A 26,619-nucleotide genomic window follows, 5' to 3' on the forward strand; every position below is an offset into this window, starting at 1 on the left:
TTTCCTCTTAATACTTCCTGGACCTTTACGCACTTCTTCATCTGTTCCAGATGGTACCGTGAGAGACTGTGACACTCGTCTTTCAAAACTCTTCACATCTTAAGCTCAGGTTGTTGATTTTGACTCAGATTGCTCTGTGAGCAGTGGCACTGTATGTGTCCCTTCATCTAAATTCCTCTGTACAGCCAAGTCAGTCACCGGAGATGAAGTCAGACTTCAGTGGATGAAATTAAATGCTTAACCTCTGCTAAATCACGTGCCAAAAAAATTACATGGGCAAATGACTGATCACATACTGTACATCAGGGGTCATCTCACCAGAAGTTGGTCTGTCATACTTAAAAAGAGGGTTCAGTGATATGCACAACTTTGTGAAAAGAAAATGTGATCTCACTACAATTGGATTTGCTAGGCGATACCATGCAGCTCTGTGTTCAAGTGCACTATGCTGCGGCTGTAGCAGTAATATTAGTCCGTTCAGTGGAAACATCCATACATTGACTGTGTGACGGATGACGCAATTCTGAGCAGCTCTGTGGTTGTTCCATATCCATATTCTGCTATTGTTTCAGTAACGTGAAAGAATAACAGAGCGGAAGACAAATATCACACTTCAGCTTCTTTAAATTCTCTATATGAAAGCTATTTCAGCCATATTCACCTGATATTGTAAGAAACGATTCAAGCTTAATCTCTGCAGCTCTGAACATCAGTATTAATTCTCGCTGCTGGTTTTGATTTAGTTTTAGCCTTACGGCTTTTGACAAAAATGTGTATTAGAGTTACGATTGAATTAGATTCTTGGACCCAAAAGTAGAACTCAGACACAGAGTTGATTTCACAGTTCAAAGGAGGTTGTTTATTGAAGGCCTTTATAGAGGCTGGTTTGGGGTGTGGGTTGGAGCAGCTGGAGAGCGGGACAGGCAGCAGAGCAGGTAACAGAGCCAGGTTTGTCGGCAGAGGCTGAGCAGGCTGAGGAAAGGTTCTCTGGCTGGAGCCGATAGACGCGACGGGGAGCTGGGCGAGGCAGGGTAAGCGAGCTGGCAGGCAGAGGTGAACCTGAGGCACGGGCAAACAAGTTAACTGAGTTCAAAAAAGAAGACGAGATTATACTGGTAAGGATACTAGGAGTTGGCCAGAGCCTTGTACCACGTACAAACAAAGTGGGGCTGTAAAATCACCTGACTTCAGCTGACCCCTCGGTCTGGCAATAAATAAAAGTATGTATGAATTTACATTCCCTGTGACAGTCTTTTAAAACGCCACCACTGAGTTTACTGTCAAAACTAAATTACCGTCCTCATCATTTAGATTCACATTTTAACCTCTAAGCATGCAAACACACACACACACACACACACACACACACACACACACACACACACACACACACACACACACACACACACACACACTACTGTATGCCATGTATAAACAAACATACTTTACAATATACAAATACATTACTTTTAACAGAGGAGCTTATTGAAGGCAGCAAATCTAGGTGGAAACACAAACCCAAGGTAAATGGCATCTTTCATTTTGTGAGCCCACCTTGAATTAATCCCATTTAAGGGTTTAGCTACAGTGTGCACAGCAGTATTCACTCAAACTAATCCATATCACACCCACGTACTGTTGCACACATAGGCTTGCGTGCATGCATGCAGATACACACGCTCATGAAAACTGTCACACCTACACTTTCAAGGAGACACACATACACAGGTGCAATTTCTCTTATGTAACCAAGCCAGAAAAGCTCTTCCTGTGGGTAAAAAAAAAGACTACTCTGCTTTAATAGTTAATTCAGTTTATCTACTAAAAAAAAAAAATCTGGACTCTCTCTTGTCATAGTCACTAGCATCTAAGGTAGATATTCCTTGGTGAGAGACATGTAACGAACACTATGGTCCTCACTAACACAGTCTCACAGTAGGCTTCTCCTGGACATTATAACATTAAAAATATCAATAAAGATGATTTCTGTCTTTCTGTCCTTTTTCTATTTTCTTCTCATAAATATTCAGCGATCAAGTCTTAGATCTGCCTTATGTGAGTGGGAGCACAGGTGGATAAGAATCTGTACATGAAACACAAATGAATGAAAGAGTAGCATGATTGTCTCTAGGGCTCTATACCTCCAACTTCAGCATCAACATGGCCTCGGGGCAAAATGAGAGGGAGCTGCAGACTTGAGGAGTGCAAAGGAAGCTAAGAGGCACTCAGTAAACACTCAAGATTAGGTTTCATCTCACCTCTTAAACATACATTCCTCTGGAATATGGAGTGGGTGCTGATGTGTTAAAAAAAGCTCTGTTCTGACCACTATTAAAATAATGTATTATACACCATAAATGTATTATTAGCTCCCTTATTCAACCATCCTGCATGCATACCTATAACCAATGCTTTCATTCACCTCTCTACATACAGTATGTATGTATGTATATGTATAAATTTATTCTGCTGTTCACTGGCCTTTCATTTCAACCAATGCACGCAGAAAAAAGGAGTTTTTCCCATCAGTTTACTCATGGAAATGCTCTGGGATATGGTATCTGGGATTGTTGGGTCGTTCTTGAAGGTTGTTGTTGTTATGTGTTTTTTTTTTGTGTGTGTGTGTGTGTGTTTATGTGTTTTGTGTGTCTGTTCTACTGTAACCAATGAATATTGTAATCTCTACAAACCTGTATTTCATTTTTGGATCCAATTACTTTCAAACCTTTGTTTGATCAGCGACAGTACCATTGTTATTTTTTGCTTCCAGAGTGGATGATGTTAAAGGATTAAAAATCATTAATTTGAATATTGGGAATCTTGTGTCTAATATTGACTTGCTTCATGCATGGGTTGTCCTGCATAAGCCTAACATCATTACACTCTCTGAAACATGGTTCAACAGTAACATGTCAGATAATGCAATAAATATTATAAATTATGTCCTATATAGATCTGAGTGGAAGTGTGGCTATATATGTTTCCTCTGATTTTGTAACTTAGTTAATTAAGCCCACAGTTGAGCCTCTACATTTTACATGCTTTTTTATTAAGGTTATATTTAATGCAAATAAATGTATAACTATTGGTGTCTTACAGTATATAGAACCCCCACTCCTTCAATTACCTAGGCTCCACCATCAATTCCTTTTACTGCAGAAATGAAATCATTTTACTGAGTCATTTCAACAAAAGTCATCATCAAAAGTCATAAATCATCTGAAAAAGATAAAAAATATATACTTAGAAGTTTAAATGTTACCCAAACTAATTTAGGAGCCTACTTGAATCACTCCGAGAACCCAATCTCTGCTTGACTGGATACTCGTTTCACACCAAGATAGAATCTTAAGGGCAGGTGATATGTCTGATTGCTTCAGTGATCATTCAATTGTCTACTGTGCATAGAAAATCAAAGTACCTAAATTGCCACTAAGACTAATCGAAATCAGACAATACAAGAAATTGTATTTAGATTTATTAACGATTTAATCGCTAATGTACCTAATGTACAAGATGCACAAGATGAGATTTTCTCAACACTGAATTCATTGATGTTGTGGACAAACACGTTACTTTGAAAACTGCTAAAATCAAGGATGAACAGCTCCCTTGGATTAGCCCTGAATTAATTAGTCGTTTAGGAAGGGGGACAAAGCTTGGTCAATGGGATAATGCTGATTGGGAAGTATACAGGCAGCTGGGAAATTTGAGCAAGACAAAAAACCTGGAACCTGTAATGATTTTAAGAACCCTAAGCAATTCTGGAGCAAAATCAAAACTATTATTAATACATCAGATAAACATTTTATAAATCAAATAAGAGTTGCCAATACAATACCACATGACTCTTTATCTATTGCCCAAACACTCAATGAGCACTTCTCCTCTGTTTGTTCTACTTTATAACCTGGCTCTTACCTGACTACTCGTTTGTTCTGGTAATACTTGCAGTTCTTTGAAGTTCAGAATGCCGTGAAGGAATTAAATATGAACAGTGGTGCTGGACTAAAAGGAACAGAAGCCATGTTTATTAAATTAGCTTCTTATACCATTGTGTATCCACTTGCTGATTTATTCAACCTTTCTTTGTCTACATGTGAGTTTCTAGCAACTTGGAAATGTGCACACATCACTCCACTACCTAAAGGAAGCAATGCACTTGATCTTAACAATTAACCTATGGACCTATATAGACCAAAATATCCATTATATGCTCAATTGCTAAAGTCTTCGTCTTCATTAATTTATAATGAACTCTCACATTATCTCAGTATCAACAATATCTTACCACCATTTCAGTCTTGCTTTAGGTTTATCCAATCAACTACTGCCTTACTTAAATTTTCCCATAATGTGTTCTCTGCTGCTGATAAATTTTACAGGTGCAATCTATATGAATTTAAGTAAAGGTTTTAGCTGAAAATGCAGTTCTGTGGCTCAACTCATACCTTCATAGCAGACAACAATGTGTCGTCCTATGTGGGAATGAATCTGCTATATTCCTTCATCAAATGCTGTGCCCAGGGTTCAAGATTGGGACCACTTTTTTATTTCTGTAAACAACTTAAAATTGATTTTCAATTACTGTTGTGTTCAACTTTATGCTGATGAGTCTGTCATATATACATCCAATCCTGATCTACCACAAATTTAAGCTTCTCCACAGTCTGATTTCAACATTCTACAACATTTGCTTTTGCACAATAAACTATTGCTCAACAAAAAATAGTCTTACATTTAGAGCTTCCAAAATTTTTTCTTGTGTAATAACCTGTAATGACAGTACTCCTCTGCTTCAAGTTGATAATATTAAATATCTTCGTGTATGGCTTGATCCTGAACTCGCATTCAAACCACACATGGATCATATATTATGTAATGTCAATTTTGAAATCAATGTTTTACATTGATCTCAACTTGCCTATTAACATACTTCTGATTCTTGACCATTGTGATTTTGTACATCAAAACACATCAAAATCAGACCTTGCTCCGCTTGACACAAAGTATAATAGAATCTGCAGATTTGTCCTTGGATGTCTTTTTCTTACTCATCGCTGTACAATCAATGATGCACTGAAATGGCCATCTCTAAATTTAAGAAGACACATTCACTGGCTTCAGTTTATATTTAAATGTATTTATCTCAATTATCCTCCTTATTTATAACAGTGTCTTATGGTGCACCTTTTACTTCAAATTATAAGGTAAGGCGATCTGCTTAGCTCTATTTCTCTGTCCCTTGTGCTAAGAAAACAATTGGCAAAAGAGCATTAATGTTAAAAGCCCCGGCAGATTGGAAACAGGTGGATATTAGATCCATTTCATCACTTGGTATGTTTAAGCATGCCCTGTCTTATTTTGAGATGGACTGCTCTTGTTATCAACAAAGCTGTCACTGTTTACATCTGCTGTTTATACCACTCACACGCTACTGTTTATCTGTTATTGGCCACCTTGGCCACCTTGTGGTTGAATATTTTCACCGTGTTCATTAAGTAATTTTTTTTTCTGTTGTCTGTCTGTATGTTAACGTATCGATTATTGGATGTCTATTTTTTTTATCTACTTTGTCATTCATATATAGCGATTGGGACACACTGTTTGAACCCACTGTATGTCTGGACACCCTTGAAAACGAGATGGTACATCTCAAGGATTTATCCAAATAAATAAATTTGAATACACAGGATCATCATCATGCGCATTGCAGAATAGGAGTGGATAATTTTGTGACAAATTATGCTTATTGTCGTACTGACAGTTTTCAAAGAAAGCTTGTGAATGATATTGAATACCTGATGACTATTCATTTCTCTGCATTTCCATTACTTTTTATGCCTTCAATTGAATTCTTGTAATGGCACATTGATTGCCACTGAAAAGATACTAAGTATGCTGTGAAATGCCTTTAATGTCGAGATGGATCAGCCAATTAGCCATTGTATCTCACAGCTTGTTATTCAAATTTACTAGAGTGAAATCAAAATGGAGTGTGTCAGAAAACACCATCATTTAGTGCTGCAGCCTACCTCACTGTTCCACAAAGCGGTAAATCCGCTTACAGAGCATGCATCATTATACATCCTCTACTGTGTGATGAAGGAAGGAAAAGTGGAGGTTATACGTGAATGCGAAAGAAAGAAAATGAAAAAAACAATGTGACTGTTCTTCCCAACTGTCGTAGGAAATCAAAGTAAATGGTAGGGTTTGCTGCAGAATAAGAAAATGCATCCACTTTACAGTAGTATATGCAACTATATACTATATAGTTAAAGTATATAGTTTGTACTTTTAACATTCTGGATCCCCTGTGTCTTTAGGACTTACTGGCTGATGAAGAATAAAAAATGGAAAAGTTAAGATAATGTTAAGATAAAATTAACTTTTCATATCCTTTTATACTTTATATATCCCCAACCATATCGCTACCTTGAAGAAAGGGCAGATTCTAATCTCTCTGACCTCTGTTTGGTCACTGACAATTTCATGAAATGACACCATGAAATTTTATCTTAAAAGCTTACTGAAAAGTCTGCTTTGTATATCATAAAACTATAAAATCAGGAAGTCTCTTTGGAGCCCAAAATTGGACCAATAATTCATAGTACTTTCCTCATGATGCATCAACTTGAAGTTCTAATTTTCAAAATGTAAGAAATTGAGTTGATTTGAGCAGCTGAACTTAAAATAGTCAACACAAATTGTCTCCAAAGAGCTTATAATGGACAATTAGTATCATCTGTGTAACTGCCTCTTTTGTTAATCCTTCTTCGGCAATCTCCTTTACAGTCATGGAGCTTCAGGACTTGGCATTTTAACATGGGTCCTGCAAGACATCGGCTAATTAGTTCCAGGGGAAGAAGCAGTCCGTCTTTCTCAGGATGTGATGTGTCCATTTCTGCAGCTGTGATCAGTGCGCTTTAAATGAGAATGTCTTAAACTCAGGAGACAAGAGAGCAAAAGTAAAATAAACGATAACCCACAGGGAAATTGATATATTTTTTCTCAGGGCGGAACAAAAACATATGTGTTTTCCTAACTGTGTTGTACTGATTAAAGATGAACCGACTGACTTTGAAATTCTCAATATTCTAATTAGGTACAAGATGATAACTCAATCATTTGTTATCTTTCCAATTTTCCACATTTTCTCAACCCTTCTAAAAGAGCTGCTGGTCTTCTGACTGAAAATAAAGAGATCAAATTGAAAACAGAAGTAACAGGCTTGATTCTAGCTGCTGGAATGAAACTCAACTGATTAGTAAAAGCCTCAGCTGCCAAGGGAGTGCTCCTTCACATTTTAAAAATTTCCATTCAGTTTGGATAAACATATTATGAATGTTGCACATCTGCACGGAAAACATAGGAATTATTCCTCCGGTTGGATCAGGTCAATATAAACATCTCTTAAGACTGGAAATAGTAATTGCAGGTATAGTGGTGTTTACCTCACAGTTCATGATGCTTGTGAGCATGGAATTTAAAATAGATCCTTAATTTATATTTTAATGGATCTAATTATAAGTTGCGAGCGTGCTTCACCGTATGTGCATCATTGCTGTACAGTTGTATTTAATTAATTTAAGCAATAGGATAGTAGTGACTCATACACGTAGTCATGATGTTTGAACGTTATTTCTTATATTTAGACTTTTTTTAAAATATGCTCATTTTTATGTAATTTATTATCATTATTATTATTTTAGATTTAAAAATTGTGATCAAAACCGCAGCTTTGCCAGGTATGAAAAATCATTGATGATGATCCTTACTTTATAAAATCGTACATTTTCAGCCTGAAAACATAGCAAACAACCAAAATGAGGTTAAATCAAACAGTTAATATGATTGAGTTGAAATATTAAGAAGGATGATCAGTGTGTCATGATCAATTTAGTAACAATTCTATTACAAGCATAATAATATTTAATCAAAAAGACAGAGAGGGATGCAGAGAATGGAAGTAAACCATGCAGTGATTTTTGCCTCTTGTGCTGTCGTTTTGCTCTTGTTGGCCAGACTGTCAGAAAATATTAGTATTAAAATGTAGATTTGAAACCTAATCCCAATAAATATTATTGGGATTCCAAAATCTTTGTTTTCACTTTATTAAAAACAATTACAATTATGAAATCAAGTGTTTGCAAATTCTATCCATCATATAATCAATTATTTTATGTATATACTGCTTTTTTTTTTAAATATAAATGTATGATGGTCTTTCCTTTTCTTCTATTTAATGCAAATCAAGATACCAGTCATCCTATTTATGCTCTTAAACAACAGTGATTACATTAATATGGTGACATGTTAAGTGTGTGATATGAGTTTCATTTATGCTTTGATTAAAATTTCATGTTTTCTGCCACAGATTGAGCATAGTATGTGTCCATTAATATGAAAACAAGCTTTAGGCTCGTTATGTATGGCTTAGTATTATCTCATTTTGTCAGTTCTCCGAAACTAAAAAGACATGTATTTCCAGTATTCTGTTCGGTGCGGTAGAGTAAAGATACATTCTTTTATCTGTTCTTTACAATCAATAAGAAGCCAAAGGAATTCAGACTGTTAACTTGCATCATTGCTTCACTGAAAGTGAACTGTGGTCAGAAATGCCATTTCTAAATGCAGTCGAAGATGAGGGGGCCCATCTGCATTGAAGAGCTGAGATGGAGGCAAGCAATCGAAACTGACTAAAGGCATTACCAAGTAATGAGTCCGTGGGTGGGGGATCTTCCTCCATCTAGAGTTATTGGATGAGGAATGTTTGTGTAATTTCTAATCCTCAAAGTGGGAGTTTATTGAGGAGAAAATAAATTTAATGTAGAAAAACTATAAGCGTGTATTTCAAGCATGAACTTGAATGGCTTCTAAATGCAGAGAGAGGACGGCGGTACGCTTTATCCAAACTGCCTTTGTACTAATGCATGGAAGTGAAGTTATCCATTAAGCACATAAAGGGATGTGCTGTGGTCTCTCACCTCAAATTGGGAAAAACAAAATGAAGGACTTTCTTGACATTACACTTAATTATCCTGTTTTGAAGGGGATTTGCTCAATTCAAATGGTGAAAAACAAACAAACAAACAAAAAACTGCGTTATATTGTTTGAACCTCTCTGACGAACAATTTGCATACTCAATGAATGTACTGGAGTTTTAAGGGTAAAGGAATTGATAAGTTCTGTATGAATGTGGTAGAATGGCCCTTGACTATACACAACCGTGTCTAAACCCTGTAAAAATTAAACTAAAATACTACTAATCTGCAACAACAAATACATTTTGGAGGTAAAATACTGCCGCTTGGATTGCGTTTGTTATCAACATAATGAGGAAACTTTGTTGATTCTGGCAAGTTGTAATATGTTGATAGTGAACATATCTGCTCACATGTTCAACTTGTTTTCAGACAATGTCTGATCTTGAAATACAATATCTACTCATAGCCGCCAGAACATGGTTTATGGTTGTGTTTAAAAGTAAACGCGTCTTTAGACAAATCTACTTAAGCCCGCTTTATTAACATTTAACTCAAACTACGATCTTAGTCTAACCCTAACCCAAGTGCTTTTGTTGCCTATGCCTAACCACAGGCAGGAGGTCTCCAGTGCCAAAATCTTGTGTTTTGAACATCCACCTTCATGGCCTCCCTATGACATAGTGCCACAAAAAAATGAAGCACTTCCTTCACTCGGGGAAACATATTAGTAGTACATAAATGTACTAACAGGTGTATGATGAGTGTAAGGTTTGAAGGGGTCTTTATTTCTCCTTCCAATTTAACTGTTGCCTGTATGCAAACAGTGGAGTCTCAAACCTTTGGGCCCAAGTATATGTGTATGTGTGTGTGTGTGTGTGTGTGTGTGTGTGTGTGTGTGTGTGTGTGTGAGAGAGAGAGAGAGAGAGAGAGATGAGAAACAGAGAGAGAGAGAGAGAGAGACAAAGATGGGGTTGAGAGCATAATTACATGCTTTCAGGCATGAGCAAGCAAAGTGGTTACAGTATTGCTTTGGTGAAACTGAATTAAAAATTCTCTTTATCCCTCCATCAGCAACTTGATACACACAAAATGATATTTTCTTTTAAGATGTGGAGTGACCCAGATGCTGTGGCAGTCTTTTTGTCAGCAAAATGATTCCAATGACACTTGGAATAGGGAACTGTCAGATTGTGTGATATGGCTAAAATATTGTGCTACATATATTTACCTCCCTAAACAAATTATTTATTAGTTATATTTTCACTCATCTGTTAGCAAGATATCCCAGAAGTTAATCAGTGGATTTGGATGAAATTTGGTGGCAGATGGCTGTAGACCCAAGGTTCAGCTGATCAGATTTCGGGGATGTCTGGGTCTGGGATGATTGCCACTGGACAGTTATCATTTTCTAGTCATAGCTATTATGCTGTGTTCACATGTCAGTGGAAAAGGTTCCACTCAGCTGCTAAACAGAACTGCATTTACAGTACAGTATGTTCATATTCAAAGGCAAATGGACGACAAAATCACATCCAGAAGACTTATTCAGAATCTTATTTTCTACTACTTTGCTGTGCAACACAACTGTCAGGGTTTGACATTCAACCACGTGGTTTAATCTTCATCAATGTTTAATTAATGGATGGTTGTCTTTTCTCTCTGATAGACAAAGCGTGCCCAAAACGTGTCAGAGTTGTTACAGTATGTTTCCCTGAGCAACTGTTGATATAAAGGCAAATTATATCATGACACGGTCTCTCATGATAATCCACAGACCTCACAGGGAAAAGTTAGAATTATTTTTCATCAAAGCATGCCTGCCAACTGTCTGTCACTGCACAGAGGGAAGCATGCGACTGCTCCGTGATGACATGTGCGGAGTTGTGAAAAAAAAACAAAAAACGAAGTGGATTAAAAGACATTAGCTTGTGGAGAATTTTCCTAAAATAATTAGATTTGGACCTATCTGTTTACAGGTCATTTTGTTACAATAATTAATATTTTTAATATTATTACTTTTTAAAAATATTATACTCTGATCAGCCACAACGTGAAAACCAGCAACCGGTTTTAATGTTTCGGCTGATCAGTGTATGTCCTCATGTCACTGTTCACCTCTACTTTCGATTTGTAGACTGTATGTTTCTCTTGGCCGCCAGGTTGAAGCAGGTTAACTACTGCACAATGTGGCATGTCCAATTTTAATATTGTGCATTGAGTAGCCTATCCTGCCCATATTGGTGGACGAGGCTTTTGACAAGAAGCAGGTGTTCTTTTAGAGCCACTACCAGCTCTTGTATTACATTAAGAATCTGTTATATTAAGAGTGGTGTATTATGGAACTTTTCTAGCCCCACTGTTATTAGCTTTGTGAGTTTTCTATCTGTGTGTTTGCTACGGTTACTCAGCCCCAAGTACACTAAACCCAGTTACACCCACACCCAGTGCTAGCTCATGTTAGATGCATGTTTTGCTGCCACATTGGAAATAAATAATGTGGGGAAAAAAAGCTGTAAAGCATTCCCCAATGTTTTTTTTTTAATTATTTTTTTTTATACCACATAAGACAACTGGACAGACTTGCTTGTCCAGTGTCCGTGTTTTGGCCTATTCTTGAGGATACATGAAGAGACTTGGGCAAAGATTAGTTCAGCCCTTGTGTGGCCATTTATTGTGACACCATGTGCTCACTCAGCCACCCCCTTCTAGTAACTAATCAGAGTGGTCTAATCCACCAGTGGGGGGGGTTCACTATGTTATGTGCATACATATAAAGCCACACCTCAGCATATAGCAAATAAAGATTTACAATTTATGCAGTCCTGTTCACAAATCAATTAGCAATTACAGAGCAAAAAATCTATGAAACCATTAGCTTTAGGAAACACTTTATCAAAACAGACACACCCCGCAGCTCCTGAAACATGTTAGAACCAGGAAGTATAAATAGATATGAAATCCCCTTCAGAGTCTTTTGCCTGGGGACCAGGAAGCAGGTGAAAAACCTAGGTAATGCAACATTAAAAATACTTCAAGGGTGCTAGCAGTGCTTGTTGTGTTGTCAAACGACAGACATTCTGCTTGTTTTACTAGCCTAGCCTCATTTGACTATTTTGGGCTTCTAGCATTGTCTTCCAAGCAACAAGCATTTAACTGACATTTTGCTGTGGTAACAAATGGAAAAATGTGTCCACTGAGTTGGTAGGATTGCACTGGTACCCAGCATGATGGCTAACATCGTAGACAAATAGATAGCATATGTCAGGAAGCACAGCTAGATTTTATTCATTAGCCTGTGTCTGCTAGTGCTGTGTTAATCAACCTGTAATATCAAGATCATGGGCATTTTAAAGGACAGTTTCAGAATTTTTCAAGTGCCTTAAAATAGTCAATTACCCATAGGACCTTTGGAACCGGTTTTGCTTGCTTTAATCATTCTTTGAGTACATAAAGGCCTGTAAAAGATCCCCTCCTAAAACGCTTCCAATGTAGTGATCGGCTAAAAATCAACAGTACGTTTTGTATTCTGTTGTATTGTTGCAAAAATTAGTGGTCTATGCTGTAATTGGCCAGTCAGGTAGACTTTGCATTTGGCTTTCAACCTCTTTTCTCTCATGATTATTTCAGAAAGAGCTGCCTTAAAAAAGAAAGTATAACTTAATGTACAAATTTTGTACTTCAACTGGAATAGTTTTTTACACTTATCTCTAAATGAGTATAATTAGCATTGGTATTAATGCATTGTTGCTAGAAAAACTGAGCAAGAATATAATATTTATGTATTTCAGCATTTTTCAATTACAGGTCAACTGATTTTTGGTTTATAGCTCATACTTTGAATTAACTTGTGGTACAGTATCATTTTTCTTTAACTATATTTGAAAATATGTACAATAAAGCTATTGTTAGTGACCCATCTCCCTCCTTTAAGTGTTTAGCCAGGTTTGTGTGTGTCATTACTGTATTAATGGCTTCAAGTATTCTGCAAAGCCACTACAGGGTATCACTCTTTTCAGTGAGTCATATGTGGCCAGTCGCTTCAGGAAATACTTGTGGCTGACATATATGTTTTAGTTCTCCCTTCCTACACGTGGTTGCAAATAAAGTGAAATTGTGCAGCTAAAGCACGTCTACAGCTGGTTTCAACCTGGTCAACCCCGCAAGCCTGGTTGTGTCCCATTTTAAGAAGTCGCCCCTAATCTCTGGTGATGGTTCAGGCACACTGCAATGTGTTCCCCACTGGCAGACTTCTGTGTCGTCCCCCATGCATAATATCCATGCAGTTCTGCTTGTGACAGATATGTGTTGTAATCTCTTTGAAAATGAGCATTTGCAACATGTAAGAGCCTCAAAGCTGCAGGTCTGAGAAGTGTGAGGGAGAAAATGATATAGAAAAACTGCAATGTAAAAAATCTCTGCCCTGAGTCTGCCCTTTTATCCATGTTTTCGTACAGTGTGATATTTTCTTTGAAAGCAGTTCTTGTAGTACATTTATAATAGAAACATTTTTAACTTGAAATGATTCATAATGTGCTCATTAACAGTGAGAGTGGTCATTGAGCAATTTTGTACATATTTATTTTAATATGACTGCCTGGTTGATTTCAAAATACCGCAAGTCTGCCTCGTTAAAACAGAGTATCAGTGTGTATCAGGACTCTGAAACAGATGTGCAAACACACCTGGAAACATGTTAAACCTGCATCAAGCATCTGATTTTGTAGGATGACAATTGTGTTTCAATTGTACAATAACCGTGAATACATCTGTTCCATCTGACATATTTGAAGCCATCAGTTTGAGATGAAGTCTCAGTCTCTGTATAAGACTCACCCTTGTGTTTAGGGGTTGCACCTGAAGGCCATGTAAAGTATGCTACTCTTGCCTTCTCAATATTTAATCTCTAACTATGTTTTCACTAGTCTGTGAGCATGCACTGAATGCTCGCAGGCAAAATGATCAAATAGTGACTACAATTTCTGGTAATGGTTAGGAAAGCAATCTTGATAATCTTTCTCCCCTGGTACTTTACAGTGCTCAGCCTGTCACATTTCACTGGTGGAAAATGTTAAAGCTTTTTCAGATGTCATTGTCTTATTAAATATTCCACACATGAGTCTAAACATGAAAGCCATTTGGATTGAGTTATGATAATTAACATCTATCCTAATATACCTGAGCAATCAACTTGGTCGAAATTGCAACATGGTTAATAGCTGAAAAGTTTGTATTCAGATCCAGGTTTCAGATAAGAGGCAATTCCATGGCCATACATTTGGATAGTAATCCGCCCTGAGTAATACTTTGAGTAACACGTAGAGAATATTCGAAGAGACAAGCATTGTTTGGCGGTTTTATCTGATGTTCGTCTATAGCCGGTGATCTCTCCCACACTTAAAGACAGAGACACCCTATAAGAGAATGTATCACAGATGCACAAGACTCATTACGCTAGAATGAAGCTGCCAGGGCCCTTACACACCAAGCTGACAGTCAACCACTGGGTGTCATTGGGCTGTGTGTGGCTGACTCATGGTTGTAGTTTTTATCGTGTCCTGCACCATAAGCTCTGGTTGACTCTTATCAGCGGCTGCTTGGCCGTTCAGAGAGTTTGATGAAGTTAGTGAGAGAGAGCACGCATCCAGGAAATGACATGAAGACCAAAACAGAATGCAATACTACTAGTAGTCATTACTACTCATTATCCATGTGCAGTGATTGTTTAAAAAAAAAAAAAAAAGCCTGATCTGACAAAGCGTTTTTGCACTTCTTCTGGCATACATAGAGGGGTTATATGCAAGAGTCTTTGTGGTGATCACAGAATAGATTTGTATTAGCCAGAACTTGGGCATCGAGGAAGCTCCCGATTCACTGACATTTCACACCATAAATTGTGTCAAATCCCTTTACAGCAGGTAAGATTCTTTTGCAGGTGATATAAAGAGTTTGCACAAAGAGAGGCTTTTCAGAAGTAATGCTAATTCTGCTGGTAGATGCAGCCTTGTGCTCATTTCAGTGTTCCCTTAATGCCACAATTGATTTCTTAGTGACTAAGACAAACAAATTTGTTCTCTTAGCTGGTACCACTGCAACATAAAAACTGCAACACACTGCAGTATTCACTCAGTGTGGACCTCACTGTCCATTCAGCTTGAGGTGGACAAGATCCTTTGTTTGCAATCTCAAATCCTCTACAAAATGCCCGGGCTTCACACAAATATCCACTTGGCAGCTGTTCTTAACACTTTGAAGCTAGGTAGTTCTTTTTAGCAACGGTTTCCACAGGAATTCCCAGGTGACTGCACTACTGCAGTTTGCAGGTGCCTGAGAAACAAACACAAAGGTCACATCACTGCTTCGTGTTCACAGTCTGCTTTAGCAAATTGATTCATGTCAACTTGGTAGATGGTTTCCACTGACAGATCTATTTTACCCGTGTGTGCTGTTCCACACAGCACAATTTGAGCTACGTCGGTTGTAAATTACATAGTATCTGTCCTCATGGAGAAATTTCTTAGGGTTTGTAGAATCAGGTTGATATTTGTTCTGTTGTTTAAGCCAGCATTATTAATGCTGTTAAACATTTTGTTATAAAAATTACTGTACTGTAACTTCCATTGCACGCCTAATTTGCCATAGGCAGTGTTCCCTGAGGCGAAAGGCAGAAACAATTCTAGGCAGAAGCAGTTCTAGCCATTGTTCATCACTTATCTTTGCTGATATTTAAACTCTTTCATAGGGTCTAACCATTTTTCCAACAATGGAGGATACAATCTTAACTAAACTTACAGGATTTGCTATCTGAAACACTGATTTCATTTTAGACAATCAGGCAGTAAATATTGCTGTTTTTTGTTTGTTGTGCCATTTCTGCAAGTAGTGAGACAAGAGGTCAAAATATTCTCTAAAAGTCCAAAGTGCATGAGCACCAACTGGAAGAGCAATTTAGGAGTACCCTAAAAATATACCTAATGGGCCAAGGTGAAGCCTCTTCATATGTCAGAGACAATTTTAAAAATTTGTCTTCACTTTCTTCATTAAGTGGAGCAAATGAACTGCAAAAAGGCATAGTGTTCTTTTTGAATCACCACCCTGACTCAGCCCGGACTGGTCTGAACCCATGTGCTCTGGACAGTGTCCAATATTGAGGGCAGGAAAAAACCCAAATTCACCAGCATGGTTCAAACCGAGAGTGGCTTCCCCATGCAGGGCATCTGGCCCATCATGGTATAAGTGACATCAGCTCGGTCAGTTCTACATACCACAATGTTGCTGTACAAAATACTGGCTACCGCACTTACTGAGATGCTCCAGCCTGACACTCTCCAACAGGAAGGATCAGGGATAGAGGAGGGAAAGTATAGAGCAGCTCACATTTCTTAGACTATGGCCCATGTGTTAGGCTTGTCCCAAACTATTTGAATATCCATCTGATACATCAGTGTTCTGATCTCAAGTCATTTTTTCCCTTTCTTTGGTAGAAGTAGTACGCCCCCTTTTTTTTTCCATAACAGAAACAAAGAATAAAAATTAGTGGGCAAATTGTGACAGATTAGTATTGCCCATCCACCTTAAGTAGCATTAAAGAACAGCATGCAGCCTAATGACATATATTCAGTGTTTTTATAACATTTATGGCAGCACACGTGCACCTGAATTTTCAGTGCAGTGGCTTTACTTGGTGTTAATACCACAAAGTTTATCACTGCCAACAGTTCTTCCATCAATCAAACGGAATTGTAACAGCGCCATTATTTTCTGTTCTCCTCTTTTTAATTAGGTTACCACAGAAAATTAATGTTGATATGTAAATTCGGTGTTTCATACAACATTTCCTACACGTGATTCACAATAAAAATACTTTGATGTCAGGGCGGTGCCAGGTCTTGGCTGAGAAGCCATGCGGGGAAGTGTGGGCATTGCCAGAGGTTGGTTAACATCACCAAATCCTAAATTAATAACTCGATAAACAACATCAATAACAAAACAAGCAAAGGAAAGAAAGGAAGGGGAAGAAAACCCAAAGTGTTTAGCTATAGCCTATATATGTATATAGAGAATGTATCAAGCAGTAAGGGTAAATTGGGTCAAGCCTACAGCTATAAAGAAATAGAAAATGTGTGGTGTGGTCATTGTGGAACAATTCAAAAATGTGTTGACTGGAAAACCTCACTTGTTGCTGTGTTCAAATTCAAGCTTTTTTCATTGTCCATAGAGGAGACATGGTCATTATCATCTTCAAAACGCAAAGCAAACTGAAATATAAGACTCAAAGGATGCAAATAGAAACACAACCACTACAGTTTAGATTTCGTTTGCAGTACATTTCCAGTCTTGGTACAAATGAAACTAATGACTTGGCTGTGGTATACACTTTCATGTAGACTAATGTTTTTCTAAGGGATCCCAGATTACAGATAATGTATTATAATGCTCCACATAGGAGTAAGCACAAGAACATGAAATCACATGGTATAACCTATACCTTTTGTCTATATTTAAACTTACTCATTCCATGTCATCAAGTTAAACGTCAGCCTACAGTTGTGTGTGTGTGTGTGTGTGTGTGCTCTCCTCTTAATTCGTTGGCTGAACGTTTCATTGGGCTTGCTGAACTTCATTTGTACTCTGTTTATATTGAAAAAAAAATGCAGTTAGACAAGGCACTGCTAAGCAAACTAATGTGCACGCTTGTACACGATTAGAAAAGAACTGTGTCCACCCGGCAGCCGCGAGTGAGTGACTGACCAAAGCATATCTGATAGCACAGTGGCAGGCGGCGACAATGTACATGCTCACAAAATAGTTCATGGTTAAGAGGGAATATTACTGGCATCGCAACAAAATAATTCAAAAGGAACAAGCACTTAATGATAACTGGAAAGACAAGGAGAATGAAAGGAGACAGAGTAATCCTCTTAAATGGAGTCAGTTCTATCTGTGTGTCAGGTTTCCTTTTCCTTCCAATTCCTCAGATCCTAAATAAAAAGCCAAAAAAACAGTTTAAGGCTTAGTGATTGCTGTCTATGGTACAAAGAGAAAAGTAAGCACATAAAAGCAGTATGTAGACTCTCACAAGTCTGGAAACCCCTCTTTTGTGACTGGGTAAGATGCCATATGGCCAGCAACACGTTCAGCTCTGTTACCCCAATAAATTGTTGTTGACACTGCCCTCTAGAGATGTGCGATAGTGCATTAGTAGTGCTGACCTTAACCAAGGAAGCATCCCCTCTACTCTGTCAGGAGAGTCTCTCTGCCATTGCCTTTGCATGTTCTTTAAAAGTTGGAATTAATATGTGTGACATCTCCTTTTCATGCTGCTGCATTAAGAGGCATAGCTTGTTCAACTCACTGTTCAGTCCGGTGCTTTTTGCACTGCATGGCAAGGGTCCAATAATGAGCCGAGTCCGTGCACCCACCCAAGAGCTTACCCGGGGTTCCAGTATAGGTTGAGGTATTACTGGGTCACCGTTGCTCAGATCAATGTTTACGGCCTGGATTTATTGAGTTGGCTCTGCTGAAAATGGGAAACCAATGGCTTCATTCAATTGAATTCATATTTTCGGAGAATGGATTTGGCATGCTGGTGGCTGTCTTCCTGAATAACTTATTGCCTGGGCTTTGAAGGAGAACCCCCAAGGACCATTTCACAAAAGGCTTATAGTGCTGCGAACAACATTTCAAAGCAAAGGAGAGTAGAAAAAGCCAGGACTTACCTTGCTAAGGTGATGCTGATTCGAGTGACATAGCCTGAGGCATGTGTCAAAGTTTAGGGAGTCTTGACGATACTTGGGGCCAACCATAATTATAAAAAAATACAAATTTAATTCCCTGTCGTTTAAGTCTTTGGCTATTGAACACATGTGACTTACGTGAAAGACGTTCATCTTCGGCAAACCATGCTAATCGGAATCTTACGCAAAAGTCATTATTACATTTGAGAATACACGTGTGGCATAATTTCAATGCACCTACGTCAGGTGCACGTAGGCTTTGCCGGACCCCGCGTGATCGATGCTCAAGCGATCACAGCCAATTTGAACCAGAAGAGTGACTTTAACCTCCCAGACTGGGTCCATTACGCAGCTAATCGCGAAGTTCAAATAAGTGTTTGTGGTTTTAATGTTCTTCCAACAAAATATATTTAATATGACCATCTTCTCTTAAACACAGATGTTGGGATTGCACGGACTAATAGTGCACAGCGGTACATTGTGTAACAATTAAAGAATGTAAGGAATCGGAGTTTAGTTTTTTTTTTTTCGTTGGCTGGTCAGAAATGAGGCAAGAAAAGCAAAACATCCAGTTAGTTCTGACGATTTGATTGTTTTTGATAGACTGGACACGGTCTGTCAGCCGCTTTGCGCATTTGTGTTCATATACAGTAGATGTAATGTAGGTTATATAGCAAACGGAGCATAAGGATCTTTAAACAAACAAACAAAAACAAAAAAAAAGTATTTTACAAGGAAAAAAAAAAAAATCCACAGAAATAAATCGGCTTAATGGACAGAATGAGAGGGGTCTGAATCCAGGGTAGGATTAAGGAAAATTGTGTGAACTAAAAGAGCGACTGATCAGGAATGACTGTGCGTCTGTCTAGAGAGAGAGAGAGAGAGAGAGAGAGAGAGAGGGAGAGAGAGAGAGAGAGAGAGCGGGAGAGAGAGAGCGGGGGGTGGTGGCGGTGCTGGGGGGGTTAGAGAGAGAGAGCGAGAGCGGTGACTGAGGAACACATTTTCATCCAAACCTCTCCGGTTTTTTTTTTTTTTCCAGAGCCTGTTTCTGCTCCGCGGCTCATTGCAGCTCCCTATTGTTTAAACTGGAGGGAAAAAAAAAACCCCACAACACTCGGCTCGCTCTGTAATCGCAGCTAGTGAGTCATTTTTTTTTTTTTTTTTTTTTTCCTCCTCTCTGATCTGATGCTCGATTTTCGCCGCTCTGAATGCTGTATTCATTGTCAACTTCTCCGATTTCTCCACTTAGACTTGCGCTGCATCATGAATAGTTTGGGGGCACCTTTCAATCGCATACCTCTGGAATGGTGGGGATTACACAGCCGAAACCCGGGGAGCATGTAAACGCAGATGGAGTTTGGGATTTATTGCAAAATAAGGGAAAGATGACCGTCTTCTCGTTGTGCTTGCTCTTGTGCGCAGACCTACTGGATTTAGCCGTCGGTAAGTCTGACCCCGTCATATCGTTTTCATGCAGTGGGAACCTCTCGCACCCCCTCCGAGCCATGCGTGGGGTCTAACAATAGCCCAGTGTCAGCGAGTGGAGTGATTCATATGTGACAGGGAAATACGAAGTAGCCATGAACAGGACAGCCGGATGGAGGCGATCTGTGCCATGCTTGCCACATGCCAAACCCCCCAAAAAAAAAAAAAATTAAAAAAAAATATGCCAACCAAGTCGTGGAAGAGGGAAATCAGTGAATAATGGTCGGATTCGGTTCAGGCTGCACGACGCGTGGTGTCGGTGTGTTCATGAAAGAAGGGAATGAAAGAAGAGGGGCAGCAGGAGGCCTAGTTATGTATGAAGTCTTAATTCATCTGCGCCGACTACCGCGACCAGCACGCATGATAGCACCTACTTCCGAGCACCACACAAGTGAGCCATGCCGAAGCGCGCCGCTTCTGCTGAAGCCGGCCATCGCGGCTTTTGCGCATCAGACTGCGCCTGAGCTCAACAGATATTAAAGTTGTTGCCTTGAGAAACACTGAAGTGCGTCTTTTTTTTTTTTTTTTTTTTATTTCCCAGGCAGACTGCTGCCCTCGGCACGGTCTGCTCAGCACGGCGGTGTTTTCCTCTCTGTCTTCCGTTGCCGTGTTGAGATGTTACGGGATGACAACACAACAACATTGATCTTTTTTTTTTTTTTTTTCATGAAAGCGATGTTCTGGATTTTGAACCAGTGTAGCCAAACTCTACAGGGTCGTTGTTTCTCTTTTCTTTTCTGGGAGGGAGCGCTGTTGGGACGGGGGATTTTGTGCGGCGGAGTAGAGGGGGGGGGAAAGCCACAATTACTCAAATATTTGCAACAGAGAAAAGACCTGGCGGCAGTAATTTCGGCGTGCCCCCTCATGACATCCCTTGTCCTCCTGTATGGTCCCTGTGGCGTTTGGCAGGGGCATTTTGTCCTCTCCATGGTGTCATACATCATTAGGAGTCTTGCATTACGAGGCTGCATTGCCAGCTTCCCGATTCCACTTCCGATGTAGACTGAAGGTGTAAGGGCTGCTTCTCATTCCGCTGGAGTTAGGCTCGTACTCGCTGCACTGGCAACACTCTGGTGTTTGAAGCACTTCAGAGGAGAGTTCACTCCTGTCTACAACATCAAAAGTAGCACGCCTTACAAACTAACCTCGTAATCCTTCTCTGTTAAATGAGGATTTTGTTGTTTTTTTCTTTTTTTTTGAAGTGTTTCTGACCTTGGCTGACCCATATAGGAAATCGTTGTCAGTTGGGATTAACATAAAGTTAAGTTATAAAACGCCTCTGGATCAGTCTTGCTCAGATGATGCTGAGCCGCACACTGGCCTTGCACTATGTAAAGTATTGAGGACTGCCTCGGTGATGCAGTCGAGCTCAGATTCCTTTTGTTTCATTGCATATTACAGTTGAGCGACTGTGGGACCGTCCGTGCAGTAGCTGTTATTGATCGCCATGTAAACACACAGTGAAAGATAGAATTTAACAAATCATTTGGCAGGATCTGAGTTGTAGTGACTTGCGGTCGGACTGCACGGTTGTCGTCGGCTTTTGTTGCCACGTCTGTTCAAACCGAAATAGATTAATGCTTTGGATAGACCTCAGAATGTCACCTTTATTGTCTGTTTTTTTTTTTTCCTTTTTTCCTCCAAGCGCTTTCCTTTATATAAACTGATGTCTGCTGTCTTCTGGGCATCGCAGTCGATTCATGCCAGTATACAATTTCCCTGTGTACGTGTGTGTTTTAACAGGATCAAGGTTTTTCTATTTCAGTGTGGGCACCAATGGCTAAAGATAGATTTTGTTCCCAAAGAAAGGGCCTGTGGCCGGTGAGCCTATCTCCATCTTGAAATGGCATGCATTTTTGTTTTCCCCAACAGTTTCTTTGTCAACAAACTTTTTTTTTTCCTCCCTTTTCTTAGAAATGATGCATACAGTATCTAATTTTAGAAATTAAATCTTTTGTCCTCGCAGTTAACCTGCAGCCCAGGCACCAACATTGTCGGTGCTGCTCTTCTAGAAACTTCGGCACAGCTCCTGGCTTAGCGCATCTAGGTTTACAAGCTAGCCTCAGCTAGTGAAACTCGGCGGTTGGGGGTTTACGTTTGGCCGCCAAGCATGCCACAGCATGAGTATTTCAGGAACAGGCTGCATACTCAGTGGCCGTAAGTTTAGCGTTTCTCCAAGAGTTACTTTTTTTTCATACATGTTCAAAGCATGCTCGTCATAATTATACACATGTATATTTACTGTACGTTGTGTATACACAGTTGAGTGTAGTAAATGTGTCTCCTCAGAGATGCAATGCAAAAGAAAGAGAAAACTCTTAAAAGTATCCTGAGTAAATTATACATATGTTGGTGTTCTGCGTAACATATATGTGTCCCAAGGAATTGTACTAAACCACTGGCACAGTTGTACGCCCATGTTCACGCCATGTGGCTGTGTCCCCAGTGCACTTGTTATTGCAGCATCAGTGCCGACACACCATTATGAGGATTGATCTCACCAGAGTGCTTACCCTGTAGGTCAAACATTCACATAGAAATCAAATCCAATCCAAGAGAGTTGAAGAGCAATGGCTCCTGAGTAGGCAAGGATTACACCTAGCAGCGCCTCTGAAGCTCGCTCTTTGACACGTTAGGTCTCGTTTGCTTAATTCTTGCAAAAACCGAAGTGTAAAAATGTGCGGCTGGGGTTTTTTTTACAAGGGGTTCTGTGCCGGACCTTTTTTTTGTAGGCTGGGAGCAGTGAGCTCCTGAAGCCTTTGCTGGTTGTCTGGCAACTTCATGGTGACAATAAGACTTAAGGAAATCAGGCTATTGTTTTTAGCCAAGACATAGTCTGGCGCATAACCCGCCATAAAACCACAACTCAACATTTTTTTGACTTTGGATTTTGTACAGATTAAACAAACAAGGTACAATGTGTTAATTAGGTGAGCTTTAGAGGTACTGGTGGATGTATTTCTTTCTGCCTAGGGACAGAACTTGGTGAGCTGTTAACTTAGCTTCTGATAAAGATTGTAAACAGTCTACTGGCTGTATCCTCATACTTTTTATACCAGACAAGGTGCCCCAGTAGCCTGATGTCTGAAGCATATATTACATAACCGCAATGTCTACAGTTGGACAGGTCTCTCTTTATTTACTGTCAAACAAAGGCAAAAAGCTGAAAATATTGTTCATTTATTTACCTATTTACTTACCACGCCAACCAGGTCAAATCAAGCGTGGAAGTACCTTTAGATTGCTGCGGCGTGTCATGTAAAATGTTAAAAGCTGTCAATGTTGTCAGCTGGTGCAACAACGTAAACATAACACTGTACATTCCCAATTTAGCAAACCTAACATCAATCCACTGTGGACGTGACTTATTGTTTGCCACCCTCCTCTAAGCTGTACCAGCAATATCACACCGTCACAATCTCATAGCAAATTGCAGAGAAAGGTGGCTTCTTGAAAAGCAGATACCCATACCCATACCCAATACTAAACAACTAAAGTACACCCAAAAATGTGTGAAGCAGATGATGTATTGATGCATCTCCATCCCTACTGAATGATCACATTGCTCACTTGCAACCTCTTGCTGCTGTTCAAGAGAGAGTTTAAAGTTCACTGTTGATCTATGACTTCTTGTTGTGGAGAAACTAATATACCCAACACCCTAGAATTGAATTGGGCAAATAGTGTTATCCTCCTGGGTTTTAGTTTGAAGGGATGGGCTGCTTTTCCCTGTAGTCCCATTTGGGATTTTGCGAAAGAGGGGGGGTGTGTTTTTACATTAGTGCAGTGTAAGGTAGCTTGGTGGATTATTTATTTATTTTTTTCACTTCCACTACCCTCCAGGAAAAAAACAAACAAAACAAAAACTTTCTAATAATAAATGGCACATGGTGGTATTATAGTCTGTATTACGCTGCCATTTAGTGAAGAACAGACTTGCTTCAGAAAGCTTCACAGAGATTTCTTTAAGAGATTAAGAACTATAGATAGGAATGTTCAGAGGCTGATTTGAAATTATATTAAATAGTGGCTTTTTGAAGCCTTTTTCTCTGGAAAGAGCAGTTGGCTTGGTATTTCCACTACTCTGGACTAGACCATTTTATAAGATCAGGCTTACCTAATAGAAATCAAAGTACATCTAATGCTCTATCACATTTCCCTTTCATTTTTTTGAGCAAGCTGTGCAAGGAGTTTCTTACACATTGATATTAGATATGTCCTTCTGCATAGTTATTACTGAGAATAATGCTTTTATTGAAAGCTACATGAATAATATTCCTCATTGTTTACTCGCACAAGTGACAATTTGCTGTCCAGTGCATCAATTATGTGTCTTTCCTGACATGTTCATTGTTATATATATTTTTTTTTAATTTTTTCAGTTATTATTAAAATTAATATAAAAGAAATTTTTTTATGTGCAGTCCCTGTATGTCGAAATGGCAGGTGGGAATAGCTTTAGGTTCAGATGTGAACAGATGCATATGGGTTCAAAGAGCAATGCAGTGAAGTACATGGCGTCCTAATTTCATGTAGATCAGGAAAGGGGACAGGCAGGCTCTGGTGATTTGCTACCAGTAGAATCTCGTAGGAACGTTACAAGGATGAGAAGTAAAATAGTCAGCGTTCATGGACTCATGTTCACTGTGTCAGAGGTCAAAGGGATACTGAAGATTGTGGAAAACAGATTTATGCAGCATCGTCCAACACACTGCCGTGGATGTTGGAGTTACTGCAGTTAAAAATGCAGAAAAGGAGTAAATATAGAAACGGATCTATGACAATACAGCTACAGGTGGTCGGCTGTAAAATCAGAGTGGCAGTCAACTAAACGTGACATGGCATGCCTGCTGGAGTCTTACTGTAGGGCTGCTCTATACGTTTGAATCTGCTACAGGTTAAAAATAGCATGTCGTGTCATGTATTCTTTGAGCGCAAGTTTATTTTAAACCCCTTTGTTCCACCTGCTGAATACAGCATCTAAGGAAATGTCTTGCCTCCCGACCATGGTATTGTAGGTTGGCTTGTAGATTGTGGATCATAGCGGTATTGACAGATTTAACAGGCACTCGACCTCTTTCAGATCTGATGGTTTCGCGTACGCTGCGCCCGTCTGCTACTGATGGCTGTGCCTCGCTCGCGGGAAGCGAGAAGAGAGATTGGCTGGAAAATGGGCTGTGGTTATGCCACTATCTAACAATCACCAGGCTTTGCATCAGCACTGCAGCTTTCAGCTGTTATATAAAATGATTATGCACAGATTAGGAGCTGTGCTCATTGTTTTGTTTTGCTGTTGTTCGGTCACTCATTGTAACTGCTTAAATAAATGTATATATGCACTTTATTCTGCAGGACAATCCTAGGCTACAGTGTGTGCCCCTATTGGCAAGAGATCACTGTAAAAGTGAAACAGTTGTTTGATTTACTTACTGATTTATTGCTCAAGACTCATTTCTAGACTACTTTTGATTCAGAAAATGATGCTCAATATACAGTGCAGTACTGTTGAGATAGATTTACCATTTAAAATCACACCGTCCCCTGCAGCAGATAGGATCCCATTTGTCTTAAAACTCTATTATTTATTCTACCGATATCTCTGATGCGACAGAGGGACCACTGTTCCACACAATGAGGTGTTTGCAATTTGCAGAAAAACAAAACATGTATTGCTTTGAGGTGGTTAATTAAAAAATAAGAGTGTAGCTCACGTGGACCAAATAACGTGCAACACAAAACTATTTTGCATGTCTGGTTGACCTCTTACACGCATTGATAGTACTTGACCGAAATAAGGGGAGGAATGCTATGCAAAGGTGGCTGGACTGCATCTAATAGCTTCTCTGAAGAAGAAGGAAAAAAAAAAATCCAGAACCCAGGACTTCTCCACACAGTAGCCACTGGAGATACCAAGTGTATGACTACTAATTGTCTCCCTCAGTGATCACCTTCAATTAAAGTACAATTTTTGTTATGCTCACCTTTTAGTCTGGAACTTTTTGTAACTTGAAATCCCATTTAATGTGATGAAAGAGCCATATTAAAAACCTGAAACGGGTTGGTGACCCAGAAATGACACCCTTTGTTGAAGGACTTCAGCCAGCTTTGTACATGTAGACCACTGTGCTAAAAAAGAAATAGCTCCTACTGAAAAATCAAAATGACCTGAAATGTTTTTGTGGCGTAATGCAGTCCCTGCAGGACTTCAGTGAACCTTTTTTTTTTTTTTTTTTTTTATCTGATTATGAAGTAGAGGAGCTTTAACTGCTTTAATGCAAGGGCATCTTTAGCTTCTTTAATGTGACATATTTCTGCGTGAAACAGAATATGATTTAGCTAAATCTAGATTTGACTGGACTGCTCAGAGGTGGGTGTGGCTCAGTCAGTACAAAGCAATATGGAGCTGTAGAGG

General features: G+C 39.2%; 1 protein-coding gene across 2 annotated transcripts in view; it reads left to right on the forward strand.

Moving 5' to 3' along the window:
- The first annotated feature begins 20,025 nt into the window (after positions 1–20,025).
- The window catches only part of igsf21a (immunoglobin superfamily, member 21a), a 157,369-nt gene continuing 150,775 nt past the window's right edge, over positions 20,026–26,619 (forward strand). For both annotated transcript variants that reach the window (XM_040115781.1, XM_040115783.1), the window contains exon 1: positions 20,026–20,165. In XM_040115781.1, the coding sequence (XP_039971715.1) occupies positions 20,027–20,165 (139 nt within the window). In that variant the 5' untranslated portion in view covers position 20,026. The remainder of the gene's footprint in view (positions 20,166–26,619) is intronic.

The sequence above is a fragment of the Xiphias gladius genome, chromosome 21 (assembly GCF_016859285.1).
Source record: "Xiphias gladius isolate SHS-SW01 ecotype Sanya breed wild chromosome 21, ASM1685928v1, whole genome shotgun sequence".
NCBI lineage: Eukaryota > Metazoa > Chordata > Actinopteri > Istiophoriformes > Xiphiidae > Xiphias > Xiphias gladius.